The sequence below is a fragment of the Podarcis erhardii genome (assembly GCF_964252035.2).
Source record: "Podarcis erhardii genome assembly, chromosome: 12".
Taxonomy (NCBI): Eukaryota; Metazoa; Chordata; class Lepidosauria; order Squamata; family Lacertidae; genus Podarcis; species Podarcis erhardii.
This window is the reverse complement of record NC_138513.1, coordinates 42,216,841-42,235,166: the sequence shown is the minus strand read 5'-3', so window position 1 is coordinate 42,235,166 and position 18,326 is coordinate 42,216,841. Positions and strand designations below refer to the sequence as shown.

Below are 18,326 nucleotides of genomic sequence, written 5' to 3'. Positions count from 1 at the left end.
GAATTGGGTAAAGAAAGCTGATGGTTGCTAGCATACTGTTGAGGAAACAGTGCTTGCGTGATGGTAATGATGTATTCAGCTCTTTTCATCCCTGGGATTAAGAGCTTCATGCCATATCCTCCGACATTTCTCCAATGAATATAGGGGCCTCCTACAGAAAAGTGGGACATTCTGGGATCAAATTAAAAATCCCAACAGAACAGCAACAAGGCAGGCTGGACGCCTTATCTCGACTTAAGTATAGAAGCAGAGGCGGTACGTAATACTAGTTTTGAGGATCTGAGCAAACAGTTTGCAATTAGGAAAAAGTAGGAGGAAGTTTTTCAAATGTAAATAAAGTGGAAGTATACAAAAATAATCATTATTTTCCATCTTACTAGGTTTTGTTTCATTTCAAAAAACCAAAAGTTTATTATTTTTTATATTTTGAAGTCGATATATATGGGGGCAACAAAATATTTTAAAGTCCTTAGGGCCTCTAAAGGTCTTAATCCAGCTTTGCTCTGCCTAGGGGCAGCTGCTGAACAGGCTGTCTTATCTGTCTTATCAGAAGGAAGTTGGGTGGAGATGCTTTTTGCTTATCAGCCCCAAACAGCCGCAGACCGCAGGAGAGGCTATAGCAACAAACAGTCAAAACAGCACCTTGCACCTAATGGAATATCCTGTGTTTTTGAGGGGAAGATTGGGGCAAGTGGAGTACAGTGGTGCCCCGCAAGACGAACGCCTCGCAAGACGGAAAACCCGCTAGACGAAAGGGTTTTCCGTTTTGGAGGCGCTTCGCAAGACGAATTTCCCTATGGGCTTGCTTCGCAAGACGACAGCCCATAGGGAAATCTCCGGGACAGTGGGGAAGCGCAGCTCGTCTTCCCCGCTGTCCTCGGACCTCCTCCGAAGCCTGGCGGCGGGGCGGGGACACCTCCTCCCGCCGCTGGGCTTCGGAAGGATGCCCCGATGCCGGGCGGCGAGGCGGGAACGCCTCCCCCCGCCGCCCGGCATCGGAACGATGTCCCGAAGCCGAGCGGCGGGGCGGGAAAGTCTCCCCCCGCCGCCCGGCATCGGAACGATGTCCCGAAGCCGAGCGGCGGGGCGGGAAAGTCTCCCCCCGCCGCCCGGCATCGGAACGATGCCCCGATGCCGGGCGGCGGGGCGGGAAAGTCTCCCCCCGCCGCCCGGCATCGGAACGATGCCCCGAAGCCGGGCGGCGGGGCGGGAAAGTCTCCCCCCGCTGCCCGGCATCGGAACGATGTCCCGAAGCCGGGCGGCGGGGCGGGAAAGTCTCCCCCCGCCGCCCGGCATCGGAACGATGTCCCGAAGCCGGGCGGCGGGGCGGGAACGCCTCCCCCCACCGCCCGGCTTCGGGGCGGGAAAGCCTCCCCCCGCCGCCCGGCTTCGGGGCGGGAAAGCCTCCCCCCGCCGCCCGGCTTCGGGGCGAGAAAGCCTCCCCCCGCCGCCTGGCATCGGAACGATGTCCCGAAGCCGGGCGGCGGGGCCGCGAAGCCTGGGCGCGCTGGCAACTCTCCGCAAGGAGCGCTCCCGCTGCTTGCGGAGAGGTCCGCGAAGCCTGTCCTGGACCTCTTCTGAAGGCAGGGGGGGGGGCAAAAGTCTTTGTCCCCCCTGCTTGCCTTCCCAGGGGCTTTTAAATCGCCCGGACAGCGGAGAAGTCCTCCGCTGTCCCGGGCGATTTTAAAATGCCGCCCGCCAGAAGAGGTCGGGGGAAGGCGGTTTCCATAGGAACGCATTAATTGATTTTCAATGCATTCCTATGGAAAACCGTGCATCGCAAGACGAAAAACTCGCAAGACGAAGAGACTTGCGGAACGAATTAATTTCGTCTTGCGAGGCACCACTGTATATCTGTGGCTATAATATCTTGAAAGCCATTTGCCCCACCCCAAAGAATGGTGGGCACTTTAGTTTACCCCTCACAGAGTTAAATTTCCCAGCAACCCTTAAGAAACCACAGTACCCAGATTTTTTTTTGGGGGGGGGATGTGTTTTGAATGTGCTTTAAAGATGTAGCCTGTGTTGTGTGTCCTTTTTGAGTGGCAAACTGTAGTACACATCCTCATTCCTTACACAGCAGAACTGCTGCAGTTAGCTGACTGCCTCAGCATTTATTTTCACATACCTTTATATGATGATTTGCGTAAGCTTCTTTTGGAGCAGGGGTCAGCAACCTTTTTCAGCCGTGGGCTGGTCCACCGTCCCTCAGACCATGTGGTGGGCTGGACTGTATTTTTTGGGGGGGGGGGGATGAACGAATTACTATGCCCCACAAATATAATAAAAGCACACATTCTACTTATGTAAAAACACCAGGCAGGCCCCACAAATAACCCAGAGATGCATTTTAAATAGGAGGGCACATTCTACTCATGTAAAAACACGCTGATTCCCGGACTGTCCGTGGGCCGGATTTAGAAGGCGAATTGGTCGCGTTCGGCCCCCGGGCCTTAGGTTGCCTACCCCTGTTTTGGAGAGTCATTATTTCTCTCAGCAAGGCTGTTTAAGGCCTTTTTGCTCATTACAGACACAGAAAAGGCTGGAAATGTTTGCCCCTTACTGATGTTGTATGCACAACAACAATGCAAAATTTAGACCGTTTCTGGTCTGGTTCTTAACTTTGTACAGACAGAGCAATCCTAGCTATAGGAAACTGGCATAATTTACACAGGTTTAAGGTGCCCCTATTCTAAACTCCGTTCAGGAGTCTCTGGGAAAAGCTACCATTGGCTGGCGAGTGTGACATGATCAAAGAATCACTGGATTGTAGAGTTGGAAGATACCTTGAGGGACATCTAGTCCAACCCCCTGCAATGCAGGAATCGTGCCCACAGCAGTTCCTTCTGGTTAACAGCCAGACAAACTGACCCATAGCACCGACTCGTGTTTTGAGGACTGGGCCTTGGGTCACATGACCCAGTGTAAATCTCTCCTTGCCTGTTCCGTCCACGGCCACCACTTTTTGAACTTTGCTGGTGCAAGTTATGGTGGTGTGCGTTCTGCTAGCTGAGCCCTGGCTGAACCCAGGTGATGGACTTTTGCTGGTGTAGCCACAGCACACCTGAGAAAGCCCAAGATCTACTGGATCCAAACACGTTTTTCCCGTTGGCTCTTGGGTTTGGATCTTGTAAGACAGTAACTAACATGAATTCTGGTACCCACTTTGTTCATAGCATGTGCTGAAGGGATGAGGAACATTCACCTTGTAAATATACCTGCGGAAGAATCAGGTGGTCGGGAAGATTGCAGTCCTAAATGCAGGAGTGAATGGAGCCTGTTTCTGCTTTAGGATTGGGCCACATCACTCTGAAGTTACCAGGGCCGGATTTAGGTTTGACGAGGCCCTAAGCGATTGAAGGTAATGGGGCCCTTTATATGTCCAGCTGTCCTTTGTCAACAACAAATTGTTGCTGTTTTTTGTTTTGAGTATATGCTATATGGTAATTTATGGACCAAATAGGTATCTAAAGCCATTTGCACATGTTGCCATTCAACCAGTGCATGCAGAATGTAGGCACCCTATATATAGAAATGAGCAAACCTGTGATATTTTAGGGAGCAGGCTAGCAGGTGATGCCCATTACTTACATCACAGGAGCCTACACAACACAAAACACGGTTGCTGTATGTAGGTTTTATTTTATTTGTTTTTTATCTTATATTTTGGAAATGTACATCCAGGTGTTTTTTTCCTTTAATTTTTTGGGGGCCCCCAAGAGAATGGGGCCCTAAGCTATAGCTTGTTTGCCTTATTTGTAAATGCGGCACTGGAAGTTACACACACTTGTTTGGGAATAAGCCTTACCAAATGAATGATCGACACAGAATAGGACCCACACAGGGCTGCATGGGGATTGGATGAGTGATGGAGATTCTCAGTGAACAGGATTAAGCTACACAGGTTCACTGACTGTGGGACTGAGTGTATTTCAATGCATACCTATTCAGACGTATGCCCTTTAAAAATATTTATATTTTATTGCAGATATTCCAATTGAAGTGATTTTTTTTAAAAAAAGGGAAACAAAATGCTTTAAAAATACAAAAACCTTCCACTAAAATTCCTCACGTACCTGTCAAATATAAATGTATGTAAGTGAAATTATTATTCTAACAGATAACATTTATTTATTTTTATAAATGCTTTCCAAATGTCATTATATTTGACCCCACACAATCTATGACTTCAATACAACTTGCTTCCTGTAGGATTGTAGTCTTATCTGCCTACCAAAAAACGCCAGCTCCTTTTATTCAAGGCTGTTCCTTAAATGAGGTGGAAGAAGGAAGAAGCAATGGTAAATACTGGGAAAGGCGAACAAGTGGCCTCTGTTGCCACTCACAGGCTACTACTGGTACTCCACGTGATTCAGTGCTGTTGCTAAACTATAGAGATACAAAATATGCAAGGGGGACTTGCAACAAAACGTTTCTCATGCTGCTCAGGGGTTGCCCTTTTCCAGGATACTCCATTCGGCTCCCCGCCCAAGTCAGCATTCTGTGGCCACTGAGCATGCTGAGTCCTCACTGGATTGTTTAGACTCCCCTGCAATTTTTCTTTTTTGTCCTTCTGCAAAATTTGGGATCCCCTTGGGCCTGGTGAGTCTATATACTCTCGAGTTTTAATAAAATAAAATAAAAATTTAAAAGTTGACTTAATTAAAAATTTAATTTAAAATTTAAAATAATTTTAATTTAAAAGTTGACTTAATTAAAAATTTAAAATAATTTTAATTTAAAAGTTGACTTAATTTAAAATCTAAAATAATTTTAATTTAAATGTTGACTTAATTTAAAATTTAAAATAATTTTAATTTAAAAGTTGACTTAATTTAAAATTTAAAATAATTTTAATTTAAAATTAAAATTAAATTTAATTCAAATTTAATTATAATCCCCCTTCATTCATGCCCCGCCTCTTCTTCCTCCAGCGCGCAAGTGGGGCGTGGATTTGACTGCGCAAAGCACACCGACGAGCGCAAAAGCTTCGGAGGGTGAATAGCTGCGTGGCTCAGCGACGCCTCGCGCCCTCTTCCGCTTTCCCCGCACATGGCGGCGCTCCAACAGAGCCCCGGAAGTGAGAGGCGGCGCCGCGTGCGTCGCCGAACTCTTCCCTCCAGGCGCGTCCCGCTTCCCCCCGCCCCGGCGCCGAGTCCCTGACGTCACCACCCCTTTCCCGGCGGAAGCGCCTCGCGATTGGCGGGCCGGCCGACTATATATAGGCGTCACGAGGCGCCGCGGCCTTCTTTCTCTCCGACCCCAGGGAGGCCTCCATACGGCGTTGTAGCCGCGTGAGTTGGCGCGGGGAAGCGGGCGGGGCATGGGGGGGAGCGAAAAGGCGTCTTGGGAGGAGGAAGAGGGGGCCGGGGCGGCAGCGTGGGGGGCCCTTGGGGGTGGGAAGAGGACGGGGCTGGTCCCCCTTCCGCTGGTGGGCCCTTCGCTCGAGGCCTCGCAGCTGCAGCGAAATAACCCGGCCTTGGAGGCGCCCGGAGAGGCCCCCAGCGCAACCCGTGCTGAGGTTTTAACCCAGATCAGGAATATATACATTGCTATCACTGGATTTCCGTACCGCCCTTCATCAGAGGATCGCAGAGCGCTTTGCAATATATATATATATATATATATATATAAAATATTACACAAATATGTATATATGTGTGTGTGTTATATATATATCCCATATATATATATATATATATATATACATACATATAACACAAATTCGTTGGAAGCAAAAGCAATAACACACCCGAACACTGTTTAAATGGCCCTGGACGGTTCAGTTAGCCAAAAGTCATGGAGAATAGGAATAATTTTTCCTTGGTGCCTAAAGGTAATGGATGCCGGCGATCTCTCCTTGCTTCACCTCTTCACCTGACGTCGTTACGTAGTTAATTTGATGTTCCTTGCCATCCCCCGCCCCCCAAGGATTCGAGGCAGATTACAGATAAAATAGGGACCGTTAGAAAGGACAACCGCACATGTGTATATACACAATATTGAAAAGGACAGCGAAAATGGCGCTGCACCAGCCTTTTCATTACAGTCAGTTCCCAAAAGCCTCTTGGAGTAAGATCTCTCTAAAGACTGCAAGGAGAGAGCCGGTTTTAAGTTCTCTAGGAAGAGAGTTCCAGAGTCTGGGAATTACATCTACTGTACAATGTAAATAAAGCACAGCGAAAACGTTAATTTGCCTCAAAATATATGCTTCCACTTTTTTTTTTAAAAAAAGAGCTCCCAGATGAGTAGTCTTCTTTGGCCTTTCTAAGAAATATTACTCCATTGCAGGCATTGAATGGTTTCCCTTGATTTGGAGACCATAGTTGCTTTTATATGATGGTTGTGTATATTTTGAGCTTGACAGCAGAATCATGAACTTTTGTTGCTTAATAGCCTCCTGGTTGAAACCCTTTAAAAACATTTAAAGAAAGCATAATTTTGATGCAAACATACCAATTTAAGCTTAATAGTAATTAATTTTATATAATAGGCTTAGCATAAAGGTTGCAATTTTTCATTTTGAATTGCTGCAGTTTATTGTACGGTGCCCTATTTATTTAAAGCACTTTTATGATCTTCCAGCCAAAAAAGGTTCCCAGAGTAGGTTGCATAAAACCAATGATAGGATCACCCAAGTTTGCGTGCTTCCAGGTTCTTTAAATGACCATTATAAATGGAAACGGCTGAGAGGAGATGCCCAACAAAGCTGATGCAGGGATCCTATTTCCAATCTCTGCCTCTGTTGCAGCCTAATGGCTGCTGTTAGATGACAGTTTTAGGCCAGAAATGTGATTATGTTGCCTCTTCAATTGCCACTATATAAGATCTTTTTCCTGCTCACCTAGCAGTTTGACAGCATGTCAGTGCAAGTAGATAAATAGGTACCGCTCTAGCGGGAAGGTAAACTGTGTTTCCGTGCGCTGCTCTGGTTTGCCAAAAGCAGCTTGGCCACATGACCCGGAAGCTGTCTGCGGACAAATGCTGGCTCTCTTGGCCTATAGAGTGAGATGAGCACCGCAACCCCAGTCGTTTACAACTGGACCTAACGGTCAGGGGTACCTTTACCTTTAAGATCTTTCTTAAATCACATGCAGAACCCAAGGTTTTTTTTATCATTCTTGTATTGAAGAAGACTTTGCAATCATATATGTGCCTCTGCAGTGACAGTAGTTCACTATTGCTCCCATTTTATAGATTGGCATGGAGACCTGACAGTGATGTTCCTATCCCATACTAACATAAGCTGATTCTGTTTTAGGTTTCCTGTCGTTGCTTTAAAAGGAAACTTCACAATGTCCGGAGGTCTTGATGTTCTGCAGATGAAGGAGGAAGATGTCCTCAAATTCCTTGCTGCAGGAACCCACTTGGGAGGCACCAATCTTGACTTTCAGATGGAACAGTACATTTATAAAAGAAAAAGTGATGGTAAGACTCTTGTAGAATTTCAGGGTGATTTTTTAATAGTCTGTTGTTTGTGGCGATGCTAGACAGCAGTGGCTTATGAGTGCAAAGTAGCATTGGATTTTACATTTTTCTGTTCAGTTATTTATATATTCAGTCTATATACTACTGCTTAGTGCTTTTCACTTCCTTTAGTCCTATTCCTTGCCAAGAATGCACATGCTGAGCTTGCCTATTCAAATAAGTGAATTGCTTTTGTCAATTGTTCTATGTCTAAGCCAGGGCTGGGAATTTCTGGCCCTCCAAATGTTATTAGGCTACAACTACCACCATCCCTGTTTATTAGCCATTTTTGCTAGGGCTGATGGGAGGACTCTTTTAACAATATGTGGAAAGGGTCACAGGTTCCCTGTTCCTTGTCCTGGCCTATCTTGCAGTACTCTAGGAGTAAACTGACATCTAGGGGTTCTTTACATTTCAGGACAGGTTTTTTGTGTTCTGATGTTTATCATGGAGACATGTCACAAAGAATAGCTTTGGTGGCTTGAGTAAGATTCGATATATTTCAGGCAGCTTGATCTACATGTTTGGTTTTAGCTGCACGCTATTAAAGCTCAGAGGTGAGGTCAGTTTCTGGCCTATGAACTCTTGAGTGTCGGAAGTGTGCTACAGTAAACGCTGGCAGGATTTTCGCTAACGCCAGGAGAGCTATGCTCTATGACTGGAGTTTGATAGTAGTCACTGCCACATCCATGCCAAGCTTGATAAAGTGAAGGGACATGTTCAATAATACTTTGTAAACATGCAACTCTGTATTTACTGTTGAGTCACTATGAGTGGGAAGGGAAGCACCCCCTCCTGCAAAATTGTCCTCTGAAGTGTAACCACGGCAAAGCAGTAAGTGTAGGAACCCTCATGCCACTTGCACATTCCTTTGAATCGTCACTTCCCAGATGAAGGCAAACCAGAGGATGAAATCAGTACTTTCCCATGTCTTTTTGGAGCCATTTTCCATTCTCATGCACTTGTATCTTTTTAACAAGAGGGAAAGAACGAGTGCAAACAACTGCAGTCTGGAAGCAAGATTCAATACAAGTGCGTCTAGTTGCCAGTTTCTATTATTTAAAACACTGTTACGTTTTATGTAGGTATTTACATTATCAATCTGAAGAGAACGTGGGAAAAGCTGCTTTTGGCTGCTCGTGCCATTGTTGCCATCGAGAACCCGGCTGATGTGAGCGTTATCTCCTCCAGGAATACTGGACAGGTATGGGAGTATGTCTAGGAATGCGAATTGTGTGGCTTCTCGGGAAAATACATAGTATCATGATAGGGTTGGCTCTAGTATTTTTGCAGATCTGTAAATTGAATAAAAGAGGAACCAAATGTGTCAGCACTTGTCTCAAAATAACCATGCAAGCCAGGCCTCTGTTGAAAATGCAACATAAATTGTAGAAGAAATTCAACCATTTCAGCCTTGTTTATTATCTCCCCACTGTAGCGTGCCGTTCTGAAATTTGCTGCTGCAACTGGAGCTACACCAATTGCTGGCCGTTTCACTCCTGGCACTTTCACCAATCAGATCCAGGCTGCCTTCCGTGAGCCCCGCCTCTTGGTAGTCACTGATCCAAGAGCTGACCATCAGCCACTGACCGAAGCGTCATATGTAAACATCCCTACCATTGCCTTGTGCAATACCGATTCTCCCCTGCGCTATGTGGATATTGCAATTCCATGCAACAACAAGGTAGTTATTCTCTTTATGTCTATCCGTGGTTTTCTTTTAAAGGCATTTTCTGGGTGTGATTTCAAAGTTTGCAGTCAAAGCTTACTGGTGTGTTTTGATAGAAGGCAGAAATAAGTTTTGGAGGAGGAAAACGGGTCGTGTGCACATAGTTAGAGCTCAGAGCTGAGGTCAGTTTCTGGCCAATGAACTCCTGAGTGTAGGAACTGTGCTACATCAATCTTGGCAGGATTTTTCGCTAACGCCACAAGGACTTTCACAGTCCAATGAGTGGAGTTTGATAGTGATTCTTGCCACACCTTTATGAGAAATGATAGAGGTAGTTGAGGGACGTACCTACCTCATTTTTAATATATTTTACCCCATTGTTCTGCTTTTGAATTTGCTGAGCAGTCTTACCAAAACTTGATTGCCTGTGTCTTTTAATAAAATATGGGTTTTTTTTTTGCCAATTTACCCTATTATTTCCTGATTCTTTTTATTGTTGTTGTTGAGAATCTTGGTCCTAATGGATAAATATCTAATCTGTGCTCCAGGGGGCTCATTCAGTTGGCCTGATGTGGTGGATGTTGGCTCGTGAGGTCTTGCGGATGCGTGGTACTATTTCCCGTGAGCACCCATGGGAGGTCATGCCTGATCTCTACTTCTACCGGGATCCTGAAGAGGTAAGCTCGCATTGGCACACAGTATTGTGTTGGGGTTTTAGGAGGAGGAAGGAAAAGGAGAGCATGGCTTTGGCAAAGCAGCATGACCCGTACCCTGTCCGCTCAGTCCCTACCCAGAGGTTCAAAGTACAGTGGTGCCCCGTAAGACGAGCGCCTCGCAAGACGGAAAACCCGCTAGACGAAGGGTTTTCCGTTTTGGAAGCGCTTCGCAAAACGAATTTCCCTATGGGCTTGCTTCGCAAGACGAAAATGTCTTGCGAGTTCCTGTGGGTTTCCCCCCTTTCCCCCCCTTTTCCTAAGCCGCTAAGCCGCTGATAAGCCGATCCGCTGATAAGCCGCTTAACAGCTGATCGCTAAAAGCCGCTAATAGCGCTAATCCGCTAAGCTGTCAATGGGCTTGCTTCGCAAGATGAAAAAACCGCTATACGAAGAGCCTCACGGAACGGATTAATTTAGTCTTGCGAGGCACCACTGTATGAGGAGGCACTTCTGGAGCAAAATGTTTCTTTGACGTTTACACTAGGTGTGATTGACACTTGATGGTTTCACTAGTGGCGCACCAAAGTTTGTTGTTGTTTAGTCGTTTAGTCATGTCCGACTCTTCGTGACCCCATGGACCATACCACGCCAGGCACTCCGGTCTTCCACTGCCTCCCGCAGTTTGGTCAGACTCACGTTTGTAGCTTTGAGAACAGTGTCCAACCATCTCGTCCTCTGCTGTCCTCTTCTCCTTGTGCCCTCAATCTTTCCCAACATCAGGGTCATTTCCAGGGACTCTTCTCTTCTCATGAGGTGGCCAGAGTATTGGAGCCTCAGCTTCACGATCTGTCCTTCCAGTGAGCACTCAGGGCTGATTTCCTTAAGAATGGATACGTTTGATCTTCTTGCAGTCCATGGGACTCTCAAGAATCTCCTCCAGCACCATAATTCAAAAGCATCAATTCTTTGGCAATCAGCCTTCTTTATGGTCCTTCTTTATGCACCAAAGTTAGTCTCATACATAAACTCTTTAGAGGAACCTTTCAACAGCTCTACTGAACCAAGTGTTTGGTAGACCTTTTCCAGCTAGATTGGCTATCAGTGTTCTAACCAGCAACACCCACTCAGCCCCTTCTGGGATTTAATTTCCTCTGATGGGATCAAAGCTGGGTTGCCCAGCTAGCCATCCCCACTCAGATGGTTCAAACCCCAATTGCTCACACTGACAGCCCAACTCCTACAGGGAGAGTCAAATACCTATCTGCTAGGTCCCTAACCTGCAGACAATCTGTGTCTGCCCTCTCTGAAAGGTGCATGGCCTGGTTGATTAGGGCATGGTGCTTGATAATGCCAAGGTTGCAGGTTTGATTCTTGTACGGGAGAGCTGCATATTACTGCATTGCAGGGAGTTGGATAAGCCTCAGGGTCCCTTCCAACTCTGTGGTTCTATTTTGACTCTTAAAGCTCTGCATCTAACTTAAATACTGTTTTCTCCTGATTGGCTCTGGGTCTCTCCAGCTCTCATTGGTTGCCAGGTCACCAGGAGGCAGGCCCATAGCTTGTCCATCACAGAAGATATCAGTAACATTAGCTTGCGTTAATCTCTCTCTCTCTCTCAGATTGAAAAGGAGGAGCAGGCTGCAGCTGAGAAGGCGGTTACAAAGGAGGAATTCCAAGGCGAATGGACTGCGCCTGCACCCGAATTCACTGCTCCGCCGCAGCCTGAGGTGGCTGATTGGTCTGAAGGTGTGCAAGTGCCGTCTGTGCCAATACAGACGACATTCCCAGCTGGTAAGTATCTTGAAAGATGAAACTACATCTCTTGATGACAGCGAACTGTAAAATTATTTGGGCACTTGTGTCAATGGTGTTTCCATCTTCTCCGACAGAGGTTTTGTGATGAAATCTCGAGATTTATTAGTTCTCAGACGTGACAGGGAGGGTTGGGGGTGTTTGCTTGAGTTTAACATTTCTGATGGTGGTTTTACGTATGTTTTTTTCCCAGAGGACTGGAGTGCACAGCCTGCCACTGAAGACTGGTCCGCAGCCCCCACTGCTCAGGCAACTGAGTGGGTAGGGACTGCCACGGAATGGTCTTAATACATCTACAGGAATTCATGAGTACAGTGAAAAATAAAGATCTTTCTTAATACAAGGCTTGGCTTGCTTTTCTGATATGCAGTGTTATCCTGGTGTGCTCTGAGATCCATGAGCTCATATATATATATATATATATATATATATATATATATATATATATATATATATATAAAATAGGCATCGTGCACATGCACAATCAAGTCACCCACACTGTTACAGAATCTTACGATCTGACATTTGATAAATTTTAGAAGTTTATGCATCAAGGATGTTTTATAGTGATTGTGTATTTTACAGGGCATGTTTGAATAATTTTGGTCACATCCATGCTATGATGCCTTACAGTGTTTTACACAGGGCAGGGCCCACTGTGGCAGCTGATAAAATTTATCAGCTAGTGGTCATGTTTTTGAATTAAGTAGACTATTGGGCCAGCACATTAACTTTGAGCAGTATGAGATTTCTGAAAAGACACATCAAAGTGCTTTTCAACCCCTTTCTCCTCTGTGTGAATAGGGGGCTTTTTTAGACCTGAAGCTGGTTTGTTCCACAAAACGAAATTTAAAAAATTGTTTCGAGTACAGCAGACCAACACGGCTACCTACCTGTAACGTGTTTCACAAAAGTTTAACGTCATAGCCACTCAGAAAAAAGGACAATACCTTTATTAGGTCAACCAAAATGTTACAAAATAGTGTGTAAGTTTTCCTTTACTTCACAAATTTTTACCCGCCTCTATGTTAAAGATGGGGGAAAAAAGGTAGCTGATGGGCCATTGCTGAAAGTCTTAAGAATTTGTGTAGGAGCAGTTAGCAGGTAAGCAAAGGAAATCTTTTCAGATACTGTAGGTTTCAAATAGCACCCTGGTCTTATGGGAAGGAGCACTCTAGAGACCAATAAAGACAATGCTGCTCAGAGATCAGTCGGTCAGTCTGGAAAGTGGGATGGCTCCTGCCACTGGAGAGGAGGCAAGAAGCTGGGACCCCGCCTGATCCATACTAGATAAGACCTTTATTAGGCTTTCTCTTGACTTTTTGACAAGTAATGGTATCTAGAGGTTCAGGCAGGGTTGGTCTGGCTAGACGAATGCTTCTTCCCCCTGGTATGGAGGCAAAAGACTTGAGGACCCAACCCAAGCTCTCCAATAAGAAGCATCCCTTTACTGGGAATGTCTTTCATCGATAACTGGCAAAACTTGGAGTTTTTTCTAAAGTTAATTATAGCTCTATGCCAGTTCTTTTACACAAACATGCATATAATTCACACACACTTTCACTAATGGGATAATCGGAGTCCAAGCAATAGCTAAATGTCAGCCGTGGTTTGGAAAATAAACGCAAGGACATATAATATACAAATTCCAAGGACCTGTTACTACAACATCATTGTTTAATTGTATGCCACCTTTTCATAGTTAAGCCATGCTGAAGGCGGCTTACGACATGAAAAGATTTACAAAATATAACAAAAGTCGTAAGCAATAAAAGTCAAAGGGCCACAAAACACACCTGTTCTTAATCAAACCTGCCACAGTGAGGTTTGGAAAAAAAATTCCTATGGGATCCCGCAGGATGCTATTTTCAAGCCAAAACATGGGACATTTTTGCTGGAGAGGGCTTCAAGTGCACAGGGAGGGGAGAGTTGCATCAATTCACATATTTTGCTAGCATCTGAACCCACCATGAAAGGTAGGTTAGAAGTAATGTTCTCATATTGCAGATAGATCATGGTGAGAATGCAGGGAGTGGAGTCCTTGGAGTAAGAAGTTTTGAAGCAGTGGCTTTTACGTCACTTATTTTGCTCTTAACAGTTCTTAAAATGTAGCTGCTTTTTATTGGAAAACTTATATAACCTTTAAAGAGACATTCAGGGTTTTTCTTTCATGTAAATGCATCTAAAGATAACTTCTTAAAAGCCTGGAAGTGAATGAAAACGTAATCATTTGCAAGCTTATTTTTCATGCTGCTAGACCTCAGTCCTAGGTCTATATTTTCAAATAATAATAAATAATAAATATTTTTTTATTTATACCCCTGCCCTTCCTGGTTCAGAAAACCGGGCTCAGGGCAGCTAACAACAAAATAAAACACTTAATTGATGCAACAAAAAAGCATAAAATACGGTATAAAACGTGAATAACAATAAATTCAGAATTCAAAAATCATTTTAGGGGGGAAATCCATCTAATAAACATTAGATAATCACCACGGCTAGCTGGCGAAATTACTCCTATTTGGGCCAGCAAGGAGACCAGGGGAGAATAAGCTGTGGGATCCCAGAGCGGGTAATCATAAAAAGGGAGGGGGAGGGAAGGAAGGAAGGGGAATAAAAGAATAAATGGGGGACCTGTTGTCTTAGCATTGCTCATTCTGAACCCACCTCAAAAAAGACATGTTCCTGATGGTTTAAGCACTGCATATGCTCAAAAGGAAAAGGGGGTTTGGAGAAGTGACCACAGGAGGCTGTTTTTTATGATGGACTTTTGACAGTGATGTACTTTAGACCTCAAATGTGGATGTGTAAAATTTCTACTTGCAGGAATTGATGTGCAGCATACATTTCCAGTGCATGTAGATGAATTGTGTTTTAATGGTAGTTAATGAGTCTTACCCCTCCCCATTCCAGAGGGTGGTCCCCTAGGCTGTGGCATCTTTGGATTTGGTCTTGGTTGGTTAGGCAGCCCGCCTCTTGGGCTTGGTGGCCGAGTCACTACAACAGCAGGCTGGAGTGTGGCTCCTCTTGCAGGGTTCTCAGGATTACTGTTTCTGGTGGTGCTTGCCTCTTCCTTCATTGCAGGAGTGTTTTTAATGTTGGCAGACTCAGGCTTGTTATCTTGTAAAAGGAAAGGAACATTCAGTGCTTTTTCGCATATTAACTAACCCATCCAGGCATCCTTCAGATCTCATTTAGCTGTTATTTTTGTGCACAGCAAAGCCACTGAGGCAAGCAGTTAAATTCCCCCTGATATCTCTATTAGTTGTTGCATTAGCTAAACTTTTATAATAGTTCAACATCAACCTCCAGAGGGACTGCAGTCCACCTTACCAGATGCATGGAGGGACATCCTCATGAATACACAGGATTTGGGTAAGTATCAGTGAGGTAGGGCAATGAAATGCTAACAAGTAAAACCTGAGAATTACACAATTAACAGTGGTATTTTACATAATCAGTAGGTGTAACAGACAACCTGGCACTGGTCAGCTAATTAATACAATGCTAAAAATCCTTTGTCTCTGTTTAGGCCAGAAATGATAGCACTGAAGTTGTCACCTGATGGCATAATGATGTTTAAAATAGTCTATGTAAAGTGAGCCAGACTATAATCCAGTCATTGGGCAAAAAAAGGTTTTCACTTTTGAGAGAGAGATAAATAGTGTCACCAAAAATGCTGATTATATTTCAAAGGCTGGGTTAACCTAGTTTTCACCTAGTGCCTAAATGAGGCCAACATGGGACAACCTGATGCCATTTAGGGAGGGGGTTCCATAATGTGGGGGGCACTGAGAACACCCTGTCCAACAGAAACTAAAACTGGAATAACAACCAGGGCATCCTCAGTAAATCTTAGTCATTTTTTCAGGTTTTTGATTCCCAAGTTGTTTAAACCTTTTTATACCAATACCAAAACATTGAACTGAGCCCAGGGATTTACCAAAAGAATTACTGGTACATTGACTAGCATTGATGGGAGGCCAGTGTGTTGGGCTGTTTTTACCTTCTGTTGGTTTGGGTCCATCCATGGCCTTTGCACGTGGAACAAGCAAGTCTTCCAAATCTTGCATTGCGGGATTGGTGGAAGCTTTGTTATTCTTCTTGTTTTTCTCATCTTCACGTTGCTACAGAGCATGGCACATAAAAATGTTAGGGTCATATCCTTTGCAATTAATGGACCTAAGCTCGTCCTGATGATTAATTTCAGTTGGCCTACGCCGAGTAGGACTAGCGTTGGACACAGCTCTCAGGCATCATCATCATTTTTTAAAAATAATTATGGTAAAAACTACAAATTAAGGGAGAACTTGTTTAAAACAAGGTTTGGGAATAGCGAGAAGGGTGTTTGAAAAAGCTCTGTTGTGTTAGCTTTTTGGTGTCAGCTTCTGTGTTGTGCTCATCTCTGATATTTCTCCTTTTAAAAACCGATTTGTTCTTCTTAAAAAACGACCTCTCAGTGTCCTGCCAGTGTTTAAAACTGTCATTTTCCTCTCAGAGTTTCTTTCTCCCTGCTTTACTTAAACTTCTGCTGTGGTAAAAGAGCTACTGAGAGGGAAATTGTGGTTTAAACAGCAGCAGAGGTTTGAATTAAGCAGGAATAGAGGATCGTGGAGAGAGAGAAAGGTGGCAATTTAAAACAGTTTTGAGGAGAGTGAGCAGGGATGACACTGGGGGAGGAGGACTGGCAGTTTAAAACAAGATCTGAGTACCGAGCGAAGGGAATTTGAAAAGGCTTTGTGTTGTGTTAGTGTCTGTGTTGTACCCAACACTTTTCCTTGTTAAAACTGGTTTGTTTGTTTTCTAAAAAACCACAAAGCCTCCGTGTACTCTCAGAATGGAGTTCTTCAGGTGGGGTGAGACATTCATTTGGAGAGTGTATTTATGCCAGTGGAGTGGGGCTGGGGGCCTGGATACATCATATATTTTCAAATGCTTGCCCCTAGATAGAGCTGCACACGGGTATATTTCATATTATAAAAATGTTGTAGCATTTTTTATATCAGTGTTAAGTGCATCTTAAAAAGTTGGGAATATGAGAATTTATTATGTAGTTTTAATATATAAAGAAGGAGCAGGTAATTCAGGATGAGCTAATATGTACTTAAGGAATGCTAGGAATGTAGCAATCAGCACATGAACTGGCACATGGATTTTTGAACCATGTAGTTCAACAATGGACCAAAACACCTGTGGTGTTTTCATTTGTAAGTTCATTTGATAAAATACAAACATACCATTTGCATTTTCTTCTTCAGCTCCGCATTGGCGTGTTGATAAGCTTCAGCCACAGCATTCAGGTAATATATAGCAAGGCTACAAAATCAGATATCAGTTAAACTTCTGTGACACGTTACAATGGCTTAAAAGTAGACAAAAGAGGCAGGTTTAATTACTGATCTAAGAAATACAATATCAGTTAAACACTTTTTTTTGTTAATACCCACATTTCCTATCAGTTATTAACAAAAAACAAATAAAAAAACCTTTCTCTTACAACTCTAGCAAAAAATATCAAAGCAGTTTACGAGAATCTATATATAATAAAAACCACAGAAAAATTTAAAATAAGAGGTCATCACCTGTTAAAGAAAGACATTGTCTTAATTGCCTGGATAGGTTTGGCAGCATATAAAAGTTTTCAGCAGGCGTTTAAAGGTTAAAACAGAATATTTATAAACTATATATAAGCATATCATTAAAAATATCAAAGTGGGTTACAAAAAAGTATTGTTGTTTTTGCTGCGGTGGAAAAATAATCTGTATTATGGATATAAGGACTGGAGATCAATTAGGGTGAGAAGATTCTGCATAATCCATTAATGGTTGGTTTGAGTTCAGGCTACACGCACAGCACGACATTTTAAATCCTAGCAATTTTTAAACCAATAACCTAAGGATACCTCTTGCTAAAATAAAACTCTTCTTCGCTCTCAGGTCCCCAGGCTATTGGAACAACTTACATCATAAGTAGAATGGCGGGTATAATTAGTCCTGGATTTGCCATATAACCGAAGATCTTGGCCACAAAGGGAGGAAAATCGTGTTGGATGGTCTCTTGGATTACATCGTACATTTTCTTTTCCCCACTGGAATGGTGCCAAACGGTTGCAAATGCTCCCCTGAAAGGTTTGGCGGTCGAAACAGAAGGCTTTTTATCACAGGACAAGAAATCGGCCCTCGACAACTTAACCTGCAGAAAAATTTTTTTTCCAAAAAATCCCGAAGCCCCGGGGTCACAATTTCAGAAAAAAAATCTGACTTTCGGCAATTCACTCAAAAATGGTGACCGACGGTTGCAAATGCTCCCCTGAAAGATTTGACGGTCAAAAGAGAAGGCTTTTTATCACAGAACAACAAATCAGCCCTCGACAACTTAAGCAGCAGAAAAATATTTTTTTGAAAAAACCTCTAAGTCTTGGGGTCACAATTTCAGAAAAAATCTGACTTTCGGAAATTCACTCAAAAATGGTGCCCAACGGTTGCAAATGCTCCCCTGAAAGGTTTGGCGGTCGAAACAGAAGGCTTTTTATCACAGGACAAGAAATCAGACCTCGACAACTTAACCGGCAGAAAAATATTTCACAATTTCATCAAAAATCTGACTTTCGGCCATTGATTCAAAAATGGTGCCAAACGGTTACAAATGCTCCCCTGAAAGGTTTGACGGTCGAAAGAGAAGGCTTTTTATCACAGGAAAAGAAATCAGCCCTCGACAATTT

The 18,326-nt window shown here is 43.9% G+C and overlaps 2 protein-coding genes and 1 long non-coding RNA gene across 3 annotated transcripts; 2 read left to right on the top strand and 1 right to left on the bottom strand.

Moving 5' to 3' along the window:
• The first annotated feature begins 5,139 nt into the window (after positions 1–5,139).
• On the top strand, positions 5,140–11,947 carry RPSA (ribosomal protein SA). Its single transcript, XM_081834704.1, has 7 exons — positions 5,140–5,294; positions 7,262–7,428; positions 8,553–8,671; positions 8,906–9,151; positions 9,685–9,813; positions 11,412–11,583; positions 11,798–11,947. The coding sequence occupies exons 2-7, from the start codon at positions 7,296–7,298 to the stop codon at positions 11,890–11,892; spliced, it is 894 nt and encodes a 297-aa protein (XP_081690830.1). The 5' UTR covers positions 5,140–5,294; positions 7,262–7,295; the 3' UTR covers positions 11,893–11,947.
• A 2,290-nt stretch (positions 11,948–14,237) lies between these two features.
• Positions 14,238–17,680, bottom strand: LOC309325702 (transmembrane channel-like protein 2-B; the record flags this gene model as incomplete). The annotated part of the gene is made up of 4 exons (XM_081833963.1): positions 14,238–14,724; positions 15,611–15,731; positions 16,842–16,920; positions 17,568–17,680. 4 exons carry the CDS (start codon positions 17,678–17,680, stop codon positions 14,489–14,491), a joined length of 549 nt encoding a protein of 182 aa, XP_081690089.1. The 3' UTR covers positions 14,238–14,488.
• LOC309325829 lies at positions 14,904–17,669 on the top strand. Its single transcript, XR_014150051.1, has 3 exons — positions 14,904–14,979; positions 16,863–16,904; positions 17,542–17,669. It is a non-coding gene; the product is annotated as an uncharacterized lncRNA (long non-coding RNA).
• Positions 17,681–18,326: the final 646 nt, after the last annotated feature.